This window comes from Rhinatrema bivittatum, chromosome 2, assembly GCF_901001135.1.
Source record: "Rhinatrema bivittatum chromosome 2, aRhiBiv1.1, whole genome shotgun sequence".
NCBI lineage: Eukaryota > Metazoa > Chordata > Amphibia > Gymnophiona > Rhinatrematidae > Rhinatrema > Rhinatrema bivittatum.
The window spans coordinates 245282266-245301191 of record NC_042616.1 but is presented as its reverse complement, the minus strand read 5'-3'; the positions used below and the strand labels follow the sequence as shown (position 1 = coordinate 245301191).

At 42.6% G+C, this 18926-nt stretch overlaps 1 protein-coding gene across 1 annotated transcript in view; it reads right to left on the bottom strand.

Moving 5' to 3' along the window:
* Positions 1-1387: 1387 nt before the first annotated feature.
* The window catches only part of CAPN7 (calpain 7), a 141326-nt gene continuing 123787 nt past the window's right edge, over positions 1388-18926 (bottom strand). Inside the window, exons 17-21 of the mRNA XM_029589351.1 lie at positions 10481-10626; positions 9793-9855; positions 9352-9482; positions 7391-7483; positions 1388-7067 (exon numbers count right to left, since the gene is read on the bottom strand). Of these exons, the coding sequence (XP_029445211.1) occupies positions 6923-7067; positions 7391-7483; positions 9352-9482; positions 9793-9855; positions 10481-10626 (578 nt within the window). The 3' untranslated portion in view covers positions 1388-6922. The remainder of the gene's footprint in view (positions 7068-7390; positions 7484-9351; positions 9483-9792; positions 9856-10480; positions 10627-18926) is intronic.

Genomic DNA, 18926 nt, shown 5'->3' with positions numbered 1-18926 from the left:
CTCTGCCATCGTTATGGAATGGGAAAAGTCCCTTTTCTATAAGGATTGAGAGATGCACCACTAATGCTTTTTTTTTTCATGCCCTCCTCCCCCTACTGGTGCTTTTCGCAAAGGTAGATTCAGGAAACTTATCACAAAATCTATACATGTGTCTTTTATCCAGTTACCAATCCATAATCAGCCACAGTCTCCAAAGCCCATGACCTCCCAATTTCCCAAGCAGTTTCTGATGGAGGATTCTGACAAACGTCTTTTGAAAATCCAAATACATTATAGCAACCAGCTTACCTTTTATCAGCATGTTTATTTACTCCTTCAAAACAAAATCTAGCAAACTGGTAAGGCAAGACTTCCCTATGTTGACTTTCCTCCATTATACCATTTCTATGTGGTCAGTAGTTTTTTGTTGGTTTTTTTTTTTTTAATAGTAGCTTATACCATTTTGCTAGGCACCAATGTCAGGCTCACCAGTTTATAGTTTCCCTGATTAGCCCTGGAGCCTTTTTCAATAATTGGTGTTATAATTGCCACCCTCCAGATTGTTTCAAATAATAACTTGCAAATCACCAGAAGCAGGTCTGCAATTTCATGCTAAGAGTTCCTTCTGAACTCTGGAGTGAATACCATCCAGTCCTGGTGATTTGTTATTCTTTAGTCTGTCAAGCTGATGTATTACATTCTCTAGTTTTGCAGTGATTTCATTTAGTTGCTCAGTCATCACTGTCAAAATGTTTCTGGTGTGGTTATGACCCTGACATCCTCCTCAGCAAAGACAGAGACAAAGAATTCCTTTAGTTTTTCTGCTATTTCCTTGTCCTTCCTGAGCACCTATTTTACCCCTTGGCCATCTAGCAACCCAACTGCCTCCCTCACAGGCAGAGCGCACTGTTAACCTGCCATTGGACGCGCATTTTCCCTTACCCCTTATTCAGTAAGGGGTGGAAAACGCGCGTCCAACCCTTCCGAACCTAATAGTGCCCTCAACATGCAAATGCATGTTGATGGCCCTATTAGGTATTCCTGCGTGATTCAGTAAGTAAAATGTGCAGCCAAGCCGCACATTTTACTTTCAGAAATTAGCACCTACCCAAAGGTGGTAATGATAAAAATGTCCACCCTCCAGGAAGTTTTTAACCTTGTGAATTGCACATTTTAGTTTTATTTTTTCTAACAACTTTATTCATTTTATCATAGTCTTCCTTTTTATAGTTAAATGCTACTGTAGTAGTTTTCCTTAGTATTTGCTCTACAAACTGTAATGTTAAAACCACACTTTATCAATTTTAAAAAATATGGAAGCAAATAATTGGGCTCCTGCAGATTAAAAAAAACAAAACAAAACAAAAAAACAGAATAACTTATTTGGAAAGTTTTAGAATCCTAAGGACTTTCTTTATTGAAAGAGAGTTGAAATATACTGTGGGTCATGTCTGCAACACCTTATAGTGGTTAACGTGTGCAAGAAAATAGTCCACCACTGCTACACTACAACAGGGTCAAATTCCAGTTAGCATTCAAGCAGCCTCACACCACATGCACAAAAGTATTTTTACAAGCCCGGTCTTACAGACAGCACCAGAGACCTCTTACATGGCATTTGTTTATTGACATGTAGCACACCTTTTGTTATTATCCAGATCTTAGACAAACACCCAATACAGTAGCATGATAGAAATTTGAACATAAAGGTTGTGTCTATTGTTTGATAAAAGATACTATCATAAAAGTGCACAGAAAATGTATACATACATTCTTTTCCTCTAAGATTAAACCCAGAAGACCTGGGGCCAAAATAAAATAAATCCTTTCCCTTCAAAAATGTTTGGCCATATTGTTAGAAGATTTTCATCTTTGGTTAAAACTGCATTTCAAATTTCCTCTTTTAAGAGAAAATAAAATAAATAATAATAATAAACAAACAAACCAACCCTATTCTGATACAGACATAGGGCCAGATATACTGAGTTTTCTCTGTATATCTTAGTACATCTAATCCATATTGCTGGAAATTTAGTAAGCTGTTACGTGCATTATGTTGGTATAATGGAACTCAAATTACTTAGGAGTATGCAACTCAACCATGGTTTTTTTGAAAAGCATAACTGATTTAGAAAACATGATTAAATAAACCACCAGTGCCTCAACTGCTTTAACACAATGTAATAAAAGGAATGCATGTCTGATGCCCCAATTCAGACATTTTAATATATCATAGTGATAGATTAAGGTGATATGCTGTTAACACTGCAATGAGCAGGCAATACAGGTATTTACTTTGTTCTCTCTGGCTACGTATTGAACATCCCTCTCGTTTGTGTTTTCAGCTCAATCAGAACTAGCATTGATGGGGGGCAACTATCTTCATTTGCAGGTTTTATTCTTATTTTTTGTTTATCCCCCCCCCCCCACCTTCATTCAGCCATCACAGTGATAGTCCTCTGCCAGGAGCTACAAAAACAGCAGCTCTCTCAGAAACACGGGACTTGGAGCCAGGTCACTAAGCATCACAGGCGGGCATTGACTAAGATCCCCTCAACCCCAGGGGGCTGTGAATGCTGCCTTCACATTAGCCCCAGTCCTGATGAACTCTTTGCTCAAGTGTCAAATCCAAGTCACCTACATGGCAGCATGCAGCACGTACTACTGAGCTACATAGCTTGGCTTTTGGAATCACTTATGCACACTTAAGGAAGCCTACACAGGAGTGTACATAAGAATTTGGATAGCAATAAAAGGGAGTGATGTAATGGCGACAAACTATCAGGCAGATTAGCAAAGGGAAGAAAATGAAGATACACCTATCATCCACCAAAGCAGTAGAAGGAAAAGTCAGTAAAAAGACTAACATTCAGGAAGTAGACAAGAGAACAGGCAAAATTACCAGGAGAAACAAAGGGAGATAAGAGCAATTTAACAGATGACAACTTAAATAGAGGAATGTATTGCCCAATTAGGATACAATTTTCTTTAGATGTAATAATGAATAGGCAACTACCAAAAGCAGAACAGCAAGAATTTAATTGTATTTTTGGCCTAGTAGTTTGAATCCTGGTCCACTGGCCTTCCAGAACTATTGGAACTGGCCTTTATTGGGCTAAAGTGCCAGTAGTCTTGAATCGGAACAACTGGGATTTGCCACTCCCTCAGCCATTACAGTGACAGTCTAGGGGCTACAGCCCATAGCTCTGTCCGGAGCTTGGCGCACACACATATGCATCCTGCGTCTGGTTAATAGGTGTCACCATTGAGCAATAACTGAGACTCTCTCCATTGCCCAGTCCAGGGGTGTGAACGCTGCCTCCACTGCATTCCCGGTCCCAGCCAGTGAGTCCAAGTATTCCACATGGAAGCATGCAGCACTGCCACAGAGCCATACAGCTGGCGGGAATAGTAAGAATTAAAGGGGAGGATGGGTTTAGGGAAGAGGATCATAAGAAAGCAAATATCAAATGCCTTTGCTCTGTCTTCACACTAGGAGAGAGTGATGGGCAAAAGGCAAGGACATAAGGAACTATGGAGTGAACACTATCACATACGGGAGAGGTAATATTCAGGTTACTGGCACAACTCAAAGTAAACAAGGAAATGGGATCTGATGGGATACCTTCCATCTACTGCAACCTGCTCCACCCAGTGAGCCATTTCTCTCCACTAAAATCTATCCTAAATTCAGATGCGTGACTTCTTTTGCCAAAGTCACTACCTCCATGTAATCCCGCTTCTGAAACCACTGCATTAGCTCCCTCTTCATTCCCACATCATTTAAGCTCCTCTTACTCACCTGCAAGAGCCTTCACTCTGCAACTCCTCACTACCTTTCATCTCTCTCTCCCTACACTCCTCCTCATGTACTCCGCTCAGACAAGTCCCTTCCATCTATGCCCTTCTCTTGTACCACCAATTGCCGGCCTCCATGCTTTCCACCCAGCTGCACCGTGTGCTTGGAATAGATTTCCTGAGGTGGTACGTCATACTCCCATCTAAAAAAACACCTTTTTGAAGCTGCTTTTAAATCTTAGGCCTGATTGTCCACCTTCAGCCTCATTAACTAATTTTTACCATATAAATTTACAATATAAAACTCCATAAATCTCTTGATCTATATATTTGTCTTGATTAGATTGTAAGCTCTATTGAGCAGGGAATGTCTAGTGTTTGTACAGCATTGTGTATGACAAGTAGCCCTATAGAAATGTTAAGTAGTAGCAGTAGTAATATTGAAAGAGGTAAAGGAGATGCTGACTGCACCCCTCCCAGTTCAGCTGAGTTTAGCTTATTACCACTTACAACAGAAGATCTTCCAAAAGGCTGGAGAAGAGCAGATGATGGCTATTTCACAACGGTGGAGACAGTCAAAATTGCAGTCTTATTAGCTTAACATTAGTGGTGGGCAAGGTAATGGATACAGAAATAAAGATAAAATATTACAATATTTTGAAGCTAAATAGTTTACAAGAGCACAGGTGATAGTTTCACAAGGGAAATATCTTGGTAAACTTGTTGGATTTCTTTGATGAAATGACCAGAATAGAAGATCAGAGAGTGCGACAGATGTGGCCTATTCAGATTTCAGTAAAGCTTTTGACATACTGTTCTACACAGATTGGTAAAAGAAAGTTAAGTAGTATGGGAGTTGAAAGAAAAAATATAAACTGATTGAGCAACAGCAAAATGGTAATCAAGGGAGCTCTATTTTGGTGATGAGAACATTCAGTAAGGCAAACTAACCTGAAATCAGGAGAGGAAGTGGAAAAAGAAACTTTGTTCAGGTGAGCCAATGTAGCAAAAAAATAAAAAAAAACCAAAAAACCCCAAAACACAACAGCTAAGAAGTGAAAATAGATCCAACATCCATCAGGGAAAACAACTAAACTGAGGCACTCCTACACAAGTATAGGAACTGTTGCACATGTGCAGAAAGATCTAAAAGATTTTTCCAGAAAGCTCTGCGAATGTGTTCTGTGTCAGTACATGATGACATCATCCCATCTCTGGGACCGTGGTGAGCTTACTGCCTTCAGAGAAGGAGGCATCCTGATATGTCTGCTGATATGTTCCAGCCATCACCTTGCATTAGTCTATACATTTTGTACTACTATTCCTTTAGCTCTTTCATGAGCTCTTTTTTGCTTCTTTCAAGTACACATAAGAGCAAAAGATAAACTTTTCAAGCAAGCAGCAGCAATAAACAATGTCTTGTCTTATCCAAGCTGTTTCAAGAAGTAGGCGTGAACTTGCTACACTCTAAAAATGCTAACCCTCTACAGTCCAGAACAGTCTGTATCCAGAGGCAAAACTTAAAAGAATTCAGCAGAAATAAAATAATGCTGGCATGGAACTGGAATCTCGGCTGAAAGTGTGGTATTTCTGTTAATGTGAAATGTAAACCCAAGGAACCACCGCACTAGTCTTTCAAATAGGGAAATCTCAGCTCTCCACGGTGTAAACACAGGCAGTAATACAGGCCATAGAGAAACAAATTCCATATTCTACTTGCGCACAAGAACAGGAGTCAGTTCTTTCCATCCGACAAATAAGCTTTACATTCACATTTTTAAAAAGACCTTGAGGCCAAGTTGACACTTTGCATCATCATGATTCCATTTTCCCCAAAACACTTCACAATTACTCAGAAACCCCCAGTTCAGAGTTCCAAGAATCAAACTAAACTTTGACATGGAGGAGGCATATCCTAGGGCCAGAAAATGGCTAACTCTGGTCCTCATGAGGCACAAATAGGCTAGGTTTTCAGGATATCCACAACAAATATGCAGTGCATGCAGCTATATCTCATGGATATTCGTTGTGGTTATCCTGAAAATCTGGCCTGTCTGTGGCTCTCGCAGACTGGTAAAATATTTTCGGTCCATCTTGCACATCCTAAGACATTTGCAAAGCAAAACATTGGCGCTATCTTGGAAATAGTACATACCAATTTAGGGAGAGGTGGTAGCTTTGGCCTGTATTACTGTAAAACTCTCAAATGGAAAACTCTATGCCTTTGTAATACTGGAAACAGCTAAGTGCTGGCAATTTTTTCTTACTAGTTTTTTTTAAATTAAATACATACGCACATAAGAATGATAAGATCATGCTAGAGTAAACATGTAGGTCTGCAATGCTGGTGATATATACTCTATGATTACCTGAAGTAGTACATTATCGCTGTGCATAGTTAAACTCAGGATTTCTCACCCAGAATGCTGCATTTATGACAAGGCCACAATTAACCAGAGATCATCAAGCTATTCATAAGTGAAAACAAAACAAAAAAACCCCCCCTAAACAACAGAAGTGGGGGGAGGGACTGGGAAGGGAAAAATCCTTGAGCCAAATTCAAACTCAAGGCCTGTATATACCTGGGAGATAGGGATGAGGGGAGAGTGGGATTTAGACACTGGAAAAGGTGGCCCTGGTCAATTACTCCTTTTCTGGTGTACAAATTGCACAAACCCTGGATGTGAGCTGGGCTGTTAGCAAATCAAAACAAAACCTAAAGGATTATTTCTCAAGTCCTTGAATGGAAAAGTGCCAAAATACAACAAACCCTCTTCATCTACCTGGAGCAGCATATTGACCTCTCTCACATTCATATTCTAGCGCTTCATGTCAAATTCCCCAAACTCCATAACTGGCACCGAAGCATCTACAGCATTTCCTTTCTCCAGTTATTCCCTGAGCAGCAAAACTGCCAAGATTATCATGATCAGCTGGTCATGGAGATAACCCATGTTGTAGCTAGTTCCTGTGGAGCAGCTGTGCAAGTGTAATGGAATTTGTCCCACTGCCTTCATGCACATGCCATGTAAAACAGTAAGAGTCCTTTAGGCTCCCTGCTGATGTCCATGGAAGAAGGCAGCATAATTTACTAAGATGGTAGCCTAATGTCCTGAGAACATTTTATTAGTCCGAATGCTCCTTCTCATTGGAGTTGTGCTGTCTTGATAGAGATTACACTGTTAAAGTCCAAGAAGAAAGGGCCTTCCTGCTCAGGAAGAAAGGTGCTGGGAACAACGTTGTACACACCAGCAGGTACACTCTCCAGTTCCAGGTAGCAAAATCCACATCTAGAAGAAAAGGAATGTTGAGTACCAGGCTCAGATGAATGCCTGTACTTACTTACAATAAAACAATCATTTTTTTAAATGTAAGTAATAAAGTAAATTACACAACCTGATCAGTTTATTACTTATATGTAACATCAAAGCTTATCCTCACTGTATTCTGATTTGGAGTGGCACAGAACTCAAATTAAATTAATTATAATCTTAAAAACTTAAAATAAATTGGAGCAATCAAAAAATGTATATACACACCAGCACGCCATTACTGGTAAAGAGACTACAAAGGACTGTATAGGGGTCATAAAATTAAATATAGCCACATTCACCTGTAATCGCCACTGCCCTTCTTCTGAAAACCAGAGGAACCAGGATCGCCTACTGTAGAGACTGTGATAACTTCAATGCCAACACTGTATTGCCTGGAATAAAAATAAACATAGAATCTTCTTATTAAAGTTATTATAGGAAAATTGGTTCTTACCTGGTAATTTTAATTCCTGTAGTACCACAGATCAGTCCAGACTCCTGGGTTTTACCTCCCTGCCAGCAGATGGAGACAGAGAAAGTTTTGACGACACTAGAATATAACCTGGTGTGCCACCAACAGTCCCTCAGTATTGACCTATACACCTAAAATAAGATATCAGTGAAACTAAACAAACGCATCCCTACATAACACCTTCTCCCGAATGAACAGAAGGATGTGGAAAAACCCCTAATGGGAACAATCCTTTCCAATGAACAACCCAAAGGAAAACCTGTGCTTTTCTTCAGACTATTTACAATAACAGATCGAGCAGACTCTCCAATCCACCTTTATCCTAATGGGCAGGACTCTGGCCTGATCTGTGGTACTACAGGAATGAAAATTAGCAAGTAAAAACCAATTTTCCTTTCCCTGTACGTACCCAGATCAGTCCACACTCCTGGGATGTACCCAAGCTTCCCTAAACAGGGTGAGAGGGCAAGAGTCCCGCTCGAAGCACACTTTCCCCAAAGCCCTTGGCATCTGGTGCCTGGACATCCAAACGATACTGCCTGGCGAAAATGTGCAACGACTTCCAAATAGCTGCCCTACAAATCTCGAGGCGACACTTCTTGATATTCAGCCCATAATGCCGCCTGTGATCGCCTCAGGGACAGTGCATCCTTAACATATGTAAGCTGAATCTATCACCTCTTTCAGCCACCGTGCTACGGTGGATTTTGAAGCCCTATGTTCCTTTCTTTGCACCATTCCATAGTACAAAAAAATGATCCGATAGCCTAACGCTATTAATGACCTTAATATATTACAGCAAGACCCTTTTTATATGCAAAAGTCTCAATTCCCACCTCGGACGGCCCCTCGCTGCCCGACACGCAATTTGCACAAACACCCTCGCACGCGCGGCACGAAGACCCCCTCGGCATGCGCCGCACTGCCCCGGCACCGAAGAAAGAAAGAAGCAAACTTTAAAGAAAAAAAACTCAGCCCTGCTCGCGAACGGTGAAACGGCAGACAGCGAGGACGGCGAGCCGGCAGAAACCACAAAAAAGTAAACCACCTTTTTTTTTTTTTTACTTGCCGCTGACCCTGGTCCTGATCCTTCTGTTCCAGCGGGGGTGAGTGAACCGGGCTCCCCGGTGTCACCCCCGACGCAGCTGCCAGAGACAGGCCGGGTCCTCAACCCTCAGCAGCGGCCTCAACCAGGGGGGGGATGGTCCCCTCAGAAGCTTGCAACCCCCCTGGGAGGCTCTCAGGACGAGGGAGAACTCTTTTCTTACTTCTTCTTTGCTGTTTCTTTCTTTTTTTTTTTTTTTTACCAACCAAACAAAAAATCCCTGACTAGCTAGCCAACTACCCAGGGACCATCAGAGACTGTGGGTGAACCTGCCCCATCTGCTGGAGACAGAGAAAGACTGAGGGGCTGTGGGTGGCACCTTACTATATGTAGGGGTGCCCGACAGGTCTTGCTGTGTCTCCATCTGCTGGTGCGGAGTCACAACCCAGGTGCCTGGACTGATCCGGGTACGTACAGGGAACCAGATTTGGAAAAGCCAGTAGTTCCACCGACTGATTCAAATGAAAAGATTTTTACTGTGTGAGTAAAGAAAATGTGAGCTAAACTTGATCTCACTGTTTTTACTTAAAATTTATTTAATCGGGCCCATAAAGAAAGATTTAAGAAATATTCTTCATTCTGTATTAACAAATATGCAGTTTTACATTTGCACTTCAAAAAAAAAAAAAAGCAAGCCCTAGTTGCTGCCAATTTGTTGTACACATTGTATGCTCATCACTTACCTGGGTCCTCTCAGTTCTATTAGTAATGGCCCTGCCTTATCCAGCTGGAATTGGTAGATTGGGTTCTTCTTATAGGACTCTCGGAAATTACCACAGCCTCCAGCGCTCTGCCCCTTCCACTGCCCATTAATCTAAAGCAGAATACAACATGCTCGTTTACCACTGTAAACTGGGCAGCTTCAGCAAGCAACCTGAAAAAGACCTACATACACTTTCCATCATCTTTAAAACTGTCCCGAAATGAAGACACAGATGATAGCCATCTTTCTCAATTTGAAACATGCTTCACTTTACAAGACTGGTAATGTTGTGTGTATCTTACAGCAAGAGTTTAAAAAGAAAACAAAAAACAAATAAACCCCCTCCAACGTAACCAACAGCCAAACAGGAGGAGCCCAATGGTTACTGTACTATGGAAGAACGATTGAAAAGCACTCTTACCCGTCTGTGGACTGTGTATGGTGTGGGAATCTTTGATAATGTAAACTTACATGCCGAAAATACCTAAAACATAAAAAAAAAAAAAAAGGAGAGAAGGCTTGACTGGAAAATAATCCAGTATTCACAGGATAAGTTTTTCAACATAAAATATTCACAAACACTGAAAGGGGGTTTACAACAGATAGCTAAAAATAAAAATATGAAAACTGCACTGACTAGCTTTCTGCAGAAAGGAACTCTGCAGTGAACAGGAGAGATGGGGAGAAACGAGAACGTAAATAAACACATGGATCAGTAACATTAAAATCCAGAGTTCTGGTTATGGAAGGGGCAGCAGCGCCTCCTGCTCCTTTTCGGTTTCTCCTTGCTATTTATCAGAAGCAGAGTAAAACCAGACCAAAAATATGTTCGGGGTGACAAGGTGAGTATACAGGGAGGATGGAACGTCTTTGCTTCTTAACCATGCACATCTAAGGAAAGCCTGTAAAATCTTTGACAGTAGAATAATGCTGGTAATTTATTAATGAAGAATCAGAAAATCCTTTAAAAAAAAAAAAAAGTCTTTCATTACATTACCAACAAAACCGTATTAAACCAGTACTGCTACAGTAGGTGTTTTCCCACTACTCCGGTCTATTTCTTCTGCTGAAGATGCTGGATACAAACACACACACACACATATACATACTCTGATTGTGTAATGGATTGTGTTCTGCTTCTCGTACTGAGACACCACCAGCGTGAACGTGTGGGTCCCCGGGGAGGTCAGCTTCATCTTTGTCAGATAGTGAGGGCTGTTGATTCGAATGCCATCAATATACGGTGGCGGGTCGGCTGCAAAAGGAACAGATAAGCCTTGCGTGACCTGGTCTAGAGGAGCAATATACTCAGTTTACAGTCACTAATCAAAATTCCAGCCCAAGATCAGTTAACCACAGAGAAGTCCATATTTAAATGCCAACTGAGCTAAATTTTGCTGTTTATCTTTATCTGGATATTCAGTGACACCGCATCCAGTTAAAAGTGCTGCTGAATATCTGGCTAAATCTCCTGGCACAAATTTTATGAAGGAAGATTCAGGACAGGTATTTGGGTGGATGGAATTGTGCGCAGAAATTTAGCCAGGTAATACCAAATATTGCGCTACCCGGCTACATTTTAGAAAGCCTGCCCTGATAAGACCACAACCCAGCCACTTTCTTAAATTTGTGCAGATGGTGCCCGCACAAATGCAGAGATAAAGAGGGGGACCTTCCAACAGGTAAATCTTTTGACTATCGACTCCATAAGGTACAACGGCCCCAAAATCAAATTCAAACCTCTGAATAAGTTTCCTTTTCCCCTCGTGCTCATGGTTTAAACAGACAGAATGGTTTTAAATGAGGGATGTGGTTCCCTTTACCTTCCCTCCTGGCTTCTCTGCAGTTTTGATGCCTTCTCATTTTCACTTTTCTCCCATTCTCGTTTCACATAGATTTCTTTTTACCTCCATGCCATTTAGCCATTTCTCCCCGAGTATTGTGGATCCTGCTTGCTGGCCTGTGCACCCTCCCCACCCTAATTTTAATGTAGCGATGTACTTGATCATAGCAGTGCGAAAGTTGAAATAAGCCCTTTGCTTTGCACATATTTCTGGGACACAACAGAAGACTACTACAAAGAATTACAGAAACAACGGGCTTTTCTTTTCCCTTTTCTTCTTTCTTTCTTTATATAAACTGCCTTCCAGACCAAAGATCACCCAAGGCAGTTTACAACAAATAGTTAAACAATAAAACAAAAGAATTAAAATTATCACCACAAAATTACAAAATCATAAAACATAAATAACCAAATCTGCATAACATGCAGCCTCTTCCAGAAAAGAGAACAAAACAGTCTCCCACCCAACCTATCCCTCACACTTTCCTTCTCAGATCAACTTTATCAAAACAGTACTCATGATCCTGAAATAGCCGGGACTTAATTATTTTCCTGAATAAAAACAAAGCAGTTTCAGATCTTATTTCTAATGGTAAGCTACTCCATATTTGAGGCTTTGCTGTAGAAATGCTCCGTTATTTAACAGCAGCTGGCCAAATATTTTTAATTGAGGGACTATCTAGCTGATTAGTGTGACCAGACCTCAAATTTCAGCTAGGGTTATACCATCCCAACTGACTCCCTATGGCGAGGAATTTTCCTCTTAGGACATGAAAGCAGAGTTGCTTACCTGTAACAGGTGTTCTCACAGGACAGCAGGATGTTAGTCCTCACATATGGGTGACATCATCAGGATGGAGCCCAATCACTGAACACTTTTGTCAAAGTTTCTAAAACTCTGACTGGCACCACTGAGCATGCCCAGCATGGTACCAACCCTGCATCCAGCAGGGGTCCCCCTTCAGTCTCGTGTATGGTAAAAAGTACGTGCGAAAAATAAAATAAATCGCAAGCGTACCCAACTCCGCGGGGTGGCAGGTGGGTTTTGTGAGGACTAACATCCTGCTGTTCTGTGAGAACACCTGTTACAGGTAAGCAACTCTGCTTTCTCACAGGACAAGCAGGATGGTAGTCCTCACATATGGGCGAATAGCGAGCTGAGGCTGCCCGAGCAATGTACCAAAAGCACCCAAAGACGTGCAACAGGCACAACAGGGGTGGTTTTGGATAAGAGGGCAGCCTGAAATTCCCAGCAGGCTGTTGGAAGGAAGTTGGGTATTAAGCTGAGAATAAATTGCGCAGAACAGACTGGCCAAAGATAGAATCTTGTGTGCCAGCTTTGTCCAGACAATAATGGGCTGCAAAGATATGGAGAGAACTCCATGTAGCAGCCCTGCAGATGTCAGCAAGAGGTACAGATCGAAGGTGTGCTACAGATGTTGCCATTGCTCTAGTAGAGTGCGCTTTAACACATCCCTGTAGCAGAAGGCCTGCTTGTTGGTAGGAGAAGGAAATACAGTCCGCCAGCCAGGAGGACAGGGTCTGCTTTCCCATCGGGATTCCCAGTTTAATTTTATCAAAGGAGACAAACAGCTGGGTGGACGTCCTATGGCCTGCAGTGCGTTCCAAATAAAAGGCTAGCGCACGCTTGCAGTCCAAGGAATGCAGAGCCCGCTCACCTGGATGGTGAGTGGGGTTTAGAAAAGAAAGTAGGCAAAACTATGGACTGATTTAAAAGGAACTCAGAGACTACTTTTGGTAAAAATTTTGGATGGGTGCGCAGGACCACCCGATCATGAAGAAATTTTGAGTAAGGTGGGTATGTTACCAGCGCCTGTAGCTCACTGATCCTGCGAGCAGAGGTGAGAGCTAGAAGGAAAAGCACTTTCTAAGTGAGATGACGTAACTCGCAGGAGTGCAGAGGTTCAAACGGAGGCTTCATAAGCCGTGCTAAAACTACATGTTCTAAACTAAATGTTCTAAACATCAAAATCACAGAACATATAGAAAGACATGGTTTAATGGAACAAAGTCAGCATGGCTTTACCCAGGGCAAGTCTTGCCTCACAAATCTGCTTCACTTTTTTGAAGGAGTTAATAAACATGTGGATAAAGGTGAACCGGTAGATATAGTATACTTGGATTTTCAGAAGGCATTTGACAAAGTTCCTCATGAGAGGCTTCTAGGAAAAGTAAAAAGTCATGGGATAGGTGGCTATGTCCTTTCATGGATTGCAAACTGGCTAAAAGACAGGAAACAGAGAGTAGGATTAAATGGGCAGTTTTCTCAGTGGAAGGGAGTGGACAGTGGAGTGCCTCAGGGATCTGTATTGGGACCCTTACTGTTCAATATATTTATAAATGGTCTGGAAAGAAATACGACGAGTGAGATAATCAAATTTGCAGATGACACAAAATTGTTCAGAGTAGTTAAATCACAAGCAGATTGTGATAAATTGCAGGAAGACCTTGTGAGACTGGAAAATTGGGCATCCAAATGGCAGATGAAATTTAATGTGGATAAGTGCAAGGTGATGCATATAGGGAAAAATAACCCATGCTATAAATACACGATGTTGGGTTCCATATTAGGTGCTACAACCCAAGAAAGAGATCTAGGTGTCATAGTGGATAACACATTGAAATCGTCGGTTCAGTGTGCTGCGGCAGTCAAAAAAGCAAACAGAATGTTGGGAATTAGAAAGGAAATGGTGAATAAAACGGAAAATGTCATAATGCCTCTGTATCGCTCCATGGTGAGACCGCACCTTGAATACTGTGTACAATTCTGGTCGCCGCATCTCAAAAAAGATATAATTGCGATGGAGAAGGTACAGAGAAGGGCTACCAAAATGACAAGGGGAATGGAACAGCTCCCCTATGAGGAAAGACTAAAGAGGTTAGGACTTTTCAGCTTGGAGAAGAGACGACTGAGGGGGGATATAATAGATGTGTTTAAAATCATGAGAGGTCTAGAACGGGTAGATGTGAATCGGTTATTTACTCTTTCGGATAGTAGAAAGACTAGGGGACACTCCATGAAGTTAGCATGGGGCACATTTAAAACTAATCGGAGAAAGTTCTTTTTTACTCAACGCACAATTAAACTCTGGAATTTGTTGCCAGAGGATGTGGTTAGTGCAGTTAGTATAGCTGTGTTTAAAAAAGGATTGGATAAGTTCTTGGAGGAGAAGTCCATTACCTGCTATTAAGTTCACTTAGAGAATAGCCACTGCCATTAGCAATGGTAACATGGAATAGACTTAGTTTTTGGGTACTTGCCAGGTTCTTATGGCCTGGATTGGCCACTGTTGGAAACAGGATGCTGGGCTTGATGGACCCTTGGTCTGACCCAGTATGGCATTTTCTTATGTTCTTACATTGAGGTCCCAAGCAGGGGCTTGAAGTGTAACAAGCCCTTCATAAAGCATACTACTAAGGGTTGTGTCAAAATTGAGGCATCACCCGTACCCTCATGGAAGACGGCTACCGCACTGACATGATCCCTAATGGACGAAGTTTGTAGACCAGACTCCGAGAGGTGCCAGAGATAGTCTAGAAATTTTGTTGTTGCAGTAGCCGCCTTCCATAAGGGATCTAATGCCTTTAATGTGCACCAAGAGGAAAACCTTTTCCATTTAGAATGATAAGACTTCCTAGTATAAGGCTTTCGTGAAGCTACGAGGACTTGGAATAATGAGTCCGAAAGATTAAGGGGTTGCAAGATCAGCCTTTCAACATCCAGGCTGTCAGCAACAGGGCCTGGAGGTTCAGATGTCGCAGCTGTCCGGCGTTCTGAGAGATCAGGGACGGATCTGCGCCCAGGCGAACTTGTGGACGGACTGAGAGGTCGCGAAGGATGGGAAACAACATTTGGCACAGCCAGTACAGGGCTATGAGAATCATGAGGCCCTTGTCCCGGCATAGCTTCACGAGAGTTTTGCTGATGAGTGGAAGTTGGGGGGGTAAGCATATAGGAAATCTTTTGCCCATGATAGGGCAAAAGCGTTTCTTGGTGGAATTCTGTGATTGCGATGTAGTGAGCAGAAGTTCTCCACTTTGTGGTTGTGAACCGATGCAAAGAGATCTATACTCGGATACCCCCACTTCTGAAATATGTTCTCCGCCACCGTGGGGTTCAGCGATCACTCGTGAGGATAAAATGTGCAACTGAGTTTGTCCGCGAGAACATTGTCCACGCCCGCCAGGTAGGTTGCTCTCAGTAGCATGGAATGAGAGAGAGCTGAAGCCCAGATTTGCGCTACTTCCTGACACAGCAGGTAGGAGCCGGTTCCACCCTGCTTGTTGATATACCACATGACTACTTGATTGTCCATTTGAATTAGGATTGTCTTGTTCACTATGATTTGATTCAGTTCATTTGAATCATCACCCTTGAAAACCATCTCCAGAAGGGATATCTCCCCAACATTCTCATTAGTCAACACCAAACAAAGAATTTATTTAGTCTTTCCACCATGGCCTTATCTTCCCTAAGTATCCCTTTAGCCTCTTTATCATCTAATGGTGCAATTGATTCCCTTGCAGGCTTTCTGCTTCAGATATATTTAAAAAAGTTTTTATTATGAGTTTTTGCCTCTACAGCCAACTTCTTTTCAAATTCTTTCTTAACATGTCTTATCAATGTTTAACATTTAACTTTCTAATGCTTATGCTTTTTCCTATTTTCATCAAATGGATCCTTCTTCCAATTTTGAAGGAAGTTCTTTTGGCTAAAATAGCCTCTTTCACATCACATTTTAACCATACCGGCCTTCCTTCCACCTTTCCTAATACGTAGAATTCATCTGGACCGCGCTTCTAAGATTTTTTTTTTTTTAAACAATGTCTACGCTTGTTGTATACTCTTAACCTTTGTAGCTACACTTCATTTCTTTTCTAGCCATTTTCCTCATTTTTTTAAAGTTTCCCTTTTGAAAGTTTAGTGCTAGAGCTATAGATTTGCTTACTGTCCCACCTTCCAGTCACTAATCCAAATTTGATCATGTTATGGCCACTATTGCCAAGTGGCCCCATCACAATTGCTTCTTGCACCAAACCCTTCTCGCACCACTAAGAATTATATCTAAAATAGCTCCCTTTCTCTTCAGTTTCTGAACCAATTGCTCCATGAAGCAGTCATTTATTCTATCCAGGAACGTTATCTCTCTAGCCTGTCCTGATGTTACTCTAATATTGACTGGGAAAATGTATTTGAAGTCTCCCATTATTACTGCACTGTCAAATTGGTTAGCTTCCCTAATTTCTCTTAGCATTTCATTGTCCATCTTATTTTAACCAGGTGAATGATAGTATACTCCTATTGCTAAACTCTTCCTCAACACACATGGGATTTCCACCCAAAAAGATTCTACTTTATACTGACATGGTTTTGAGGAGAGGAACTCCCTGGTACTCTTCCTACTCGCCTCATGGTCATTAGTACACTAATGTGTGCCTCTTGGGAGATGCTTGGGTGTCTTAAAGTCAATACAAGTATTCTAAATTTGATAATGAGTTTCCAGTTTAGAAATTTTCCAAAACTGAATAGTAATTTAACACACTAAGTCGAGGACTTACTGCATTGTAAAGCATTTTTTGTTTAGATTATGTTTTGTAAAATTGCAAATTGTTTTGCTTCTACTTTGCAGAACTCTAAAGAACTTGCGGGCCGATACAGTAAGGAGCGGTAGGAAGAGCTGCGTTAGTGCCGGGCGCACCCGCGTTTGTCGCACGCACAGTCCTGCTCACCTACCGCTCAATACTGTATTTAAATAGCTTGCAAATGCAAGCTGCGTCCAAGAAGCGTCCTTGAAGCGTTAGGCCCGCGCAACCCATTTTACTGTATAGGCGCTTAATACAGCGCCTATACAGTATCCTGGGTGCGCTGGTACCTGTCATTTCAAATGACATTTGAAATGACAGGCACCAGGAAGTGGATCCCAACTTTAACCCATGAAAACCTAAAAACCTAAAATCCCCTCCCCCTGAAGCGGCTCAACATGTTCCAACTTACCTTTTGTTGCTTTTCAGCCCTTTCAGCCTTCTCTGCCGTCCTCTGGAGAGGGCAGCTGGCGGCGAAAGCGGCTTCCATTGGTCCTCCGCGCAGGTCCCGGTTCTCCTGGCTCTCGATTTTCCAGCAGGTACTCTGCGGCGCGGTTCGGGCTCTCGGCTCCAATGGCTAGAGCCAGCGAAGCGCATGACGTAACGGCGCGAGCGAAGCGAAGCGTACTTTCATTGGCTTGAGCGCCCGTCATTTTGGGCGCTCAAGCCAATGAAAGCACATGGACGGGCGTGCGTGACGCACGCCGTGATGTCACGCACGCCCGTCCATGTGCTTTCATTGGCTTGAGCGCCCAAAATGACGGGCGCTCAAGCCAATGAAAGTACGCTTCGCTTCGCTCGCGCCGTTACGTCATGCGCTTCGCTGGCTCTAGCCATTGGAGCCGAGAGCCCGAATCGCGCCGCAGAGTACCTGCTGGAACATCGAGAGCCAGGAGAACCGGGACCTGTACGGGGGACCAATGGAAGCCGCTTTCGCCATCGGCTGCCCCCTCCGGAGGATGGCGGAGATGAGGCTGAAAGGGCTGAAAAAGCAACAAAAGGTAAGTTGGTACATGTCGAGTCGCTTCGGGAGGAAGGGATTTTAGGTTTTTAGGTTTCCTTTTGGGGGAAAGTTTGCCGTCTACCCTTACCCCTGCCTCTAACGCAGGGGTAGGGGTAGGCGGTAAATTAGCAGGTTAAACGCGCGGCAAAACTGCAGGTTAAAAAAGCGATAGTCGGGGCGCGCATTACTGTATGGGAGGGAATAGCTAATTCGATCATTTACATCTAATATACATGCCACAGGCGGAAGGGGTTACCCGGTGATTTAAAGAGGCGGTAAGGATGGGTTAAAGGGGATAGTGTATCGCGGGTTGGACTAACGCGGCCGAAAAGTGAGTAGAAAGCGGGTTAGAAGCAGGGTAACCGCGGCCGCACTTTACTGTATTGATCTGACAGTTGGTTAAGTACCAAGCAGGGGAAAATAAAATAGCCGATGGGGAATCTGACCACCATGCCCAAACAAAAGTGCAAAAAAGATAGGCCCTGGTGAGCCAATACTCCCTCCACCCCCAATCCTTCCAAAATATGTTTAAATCATTGCAGGCCTATAGGCCTGACAAGTCTCCTCCCACTCCCTGTCCCCTCCCCCCAATAAATTGGCATAATTAAATTTAAACTATAGGCACCCTCCCAGCAGGCGCTCCCCCCCCCCCCTCATCAAGCAAACCCCCAACTCTCCCACCTCACCCAGAATTCCCAATGGATAAGTTGTCTATTGTATGTTGGGTTTTTTTTTTTAATTGACCTCGCAGTACATAGGGAGGGTGATGTTCAAACAACCCGCAAAGGCTTAAATACATGAGTACTTTATATCTGCAGACTTTAGTTAGAATTTACGAAGCGGAGTCATGTGTATACATCTGCTCTGAAAATTCACAGGTGTGCGCGGAGCCCCCACCTCAGCACACGCACAGAGTTACGCCTGCAGGAGAGCAAACGCAAATTCATGCCTGTGGATTTACAAGCATGAATGGAAGTATGAGCAGAAATCCTTTCCCCACCCCCAACTCTGCCCCACAGATAGCCTACATACCATGCCTATAAAAGTACAGACAAAATACAATCATGCTGCATACATAGAAACGTGTTGGCAGAAAAAAAAGACT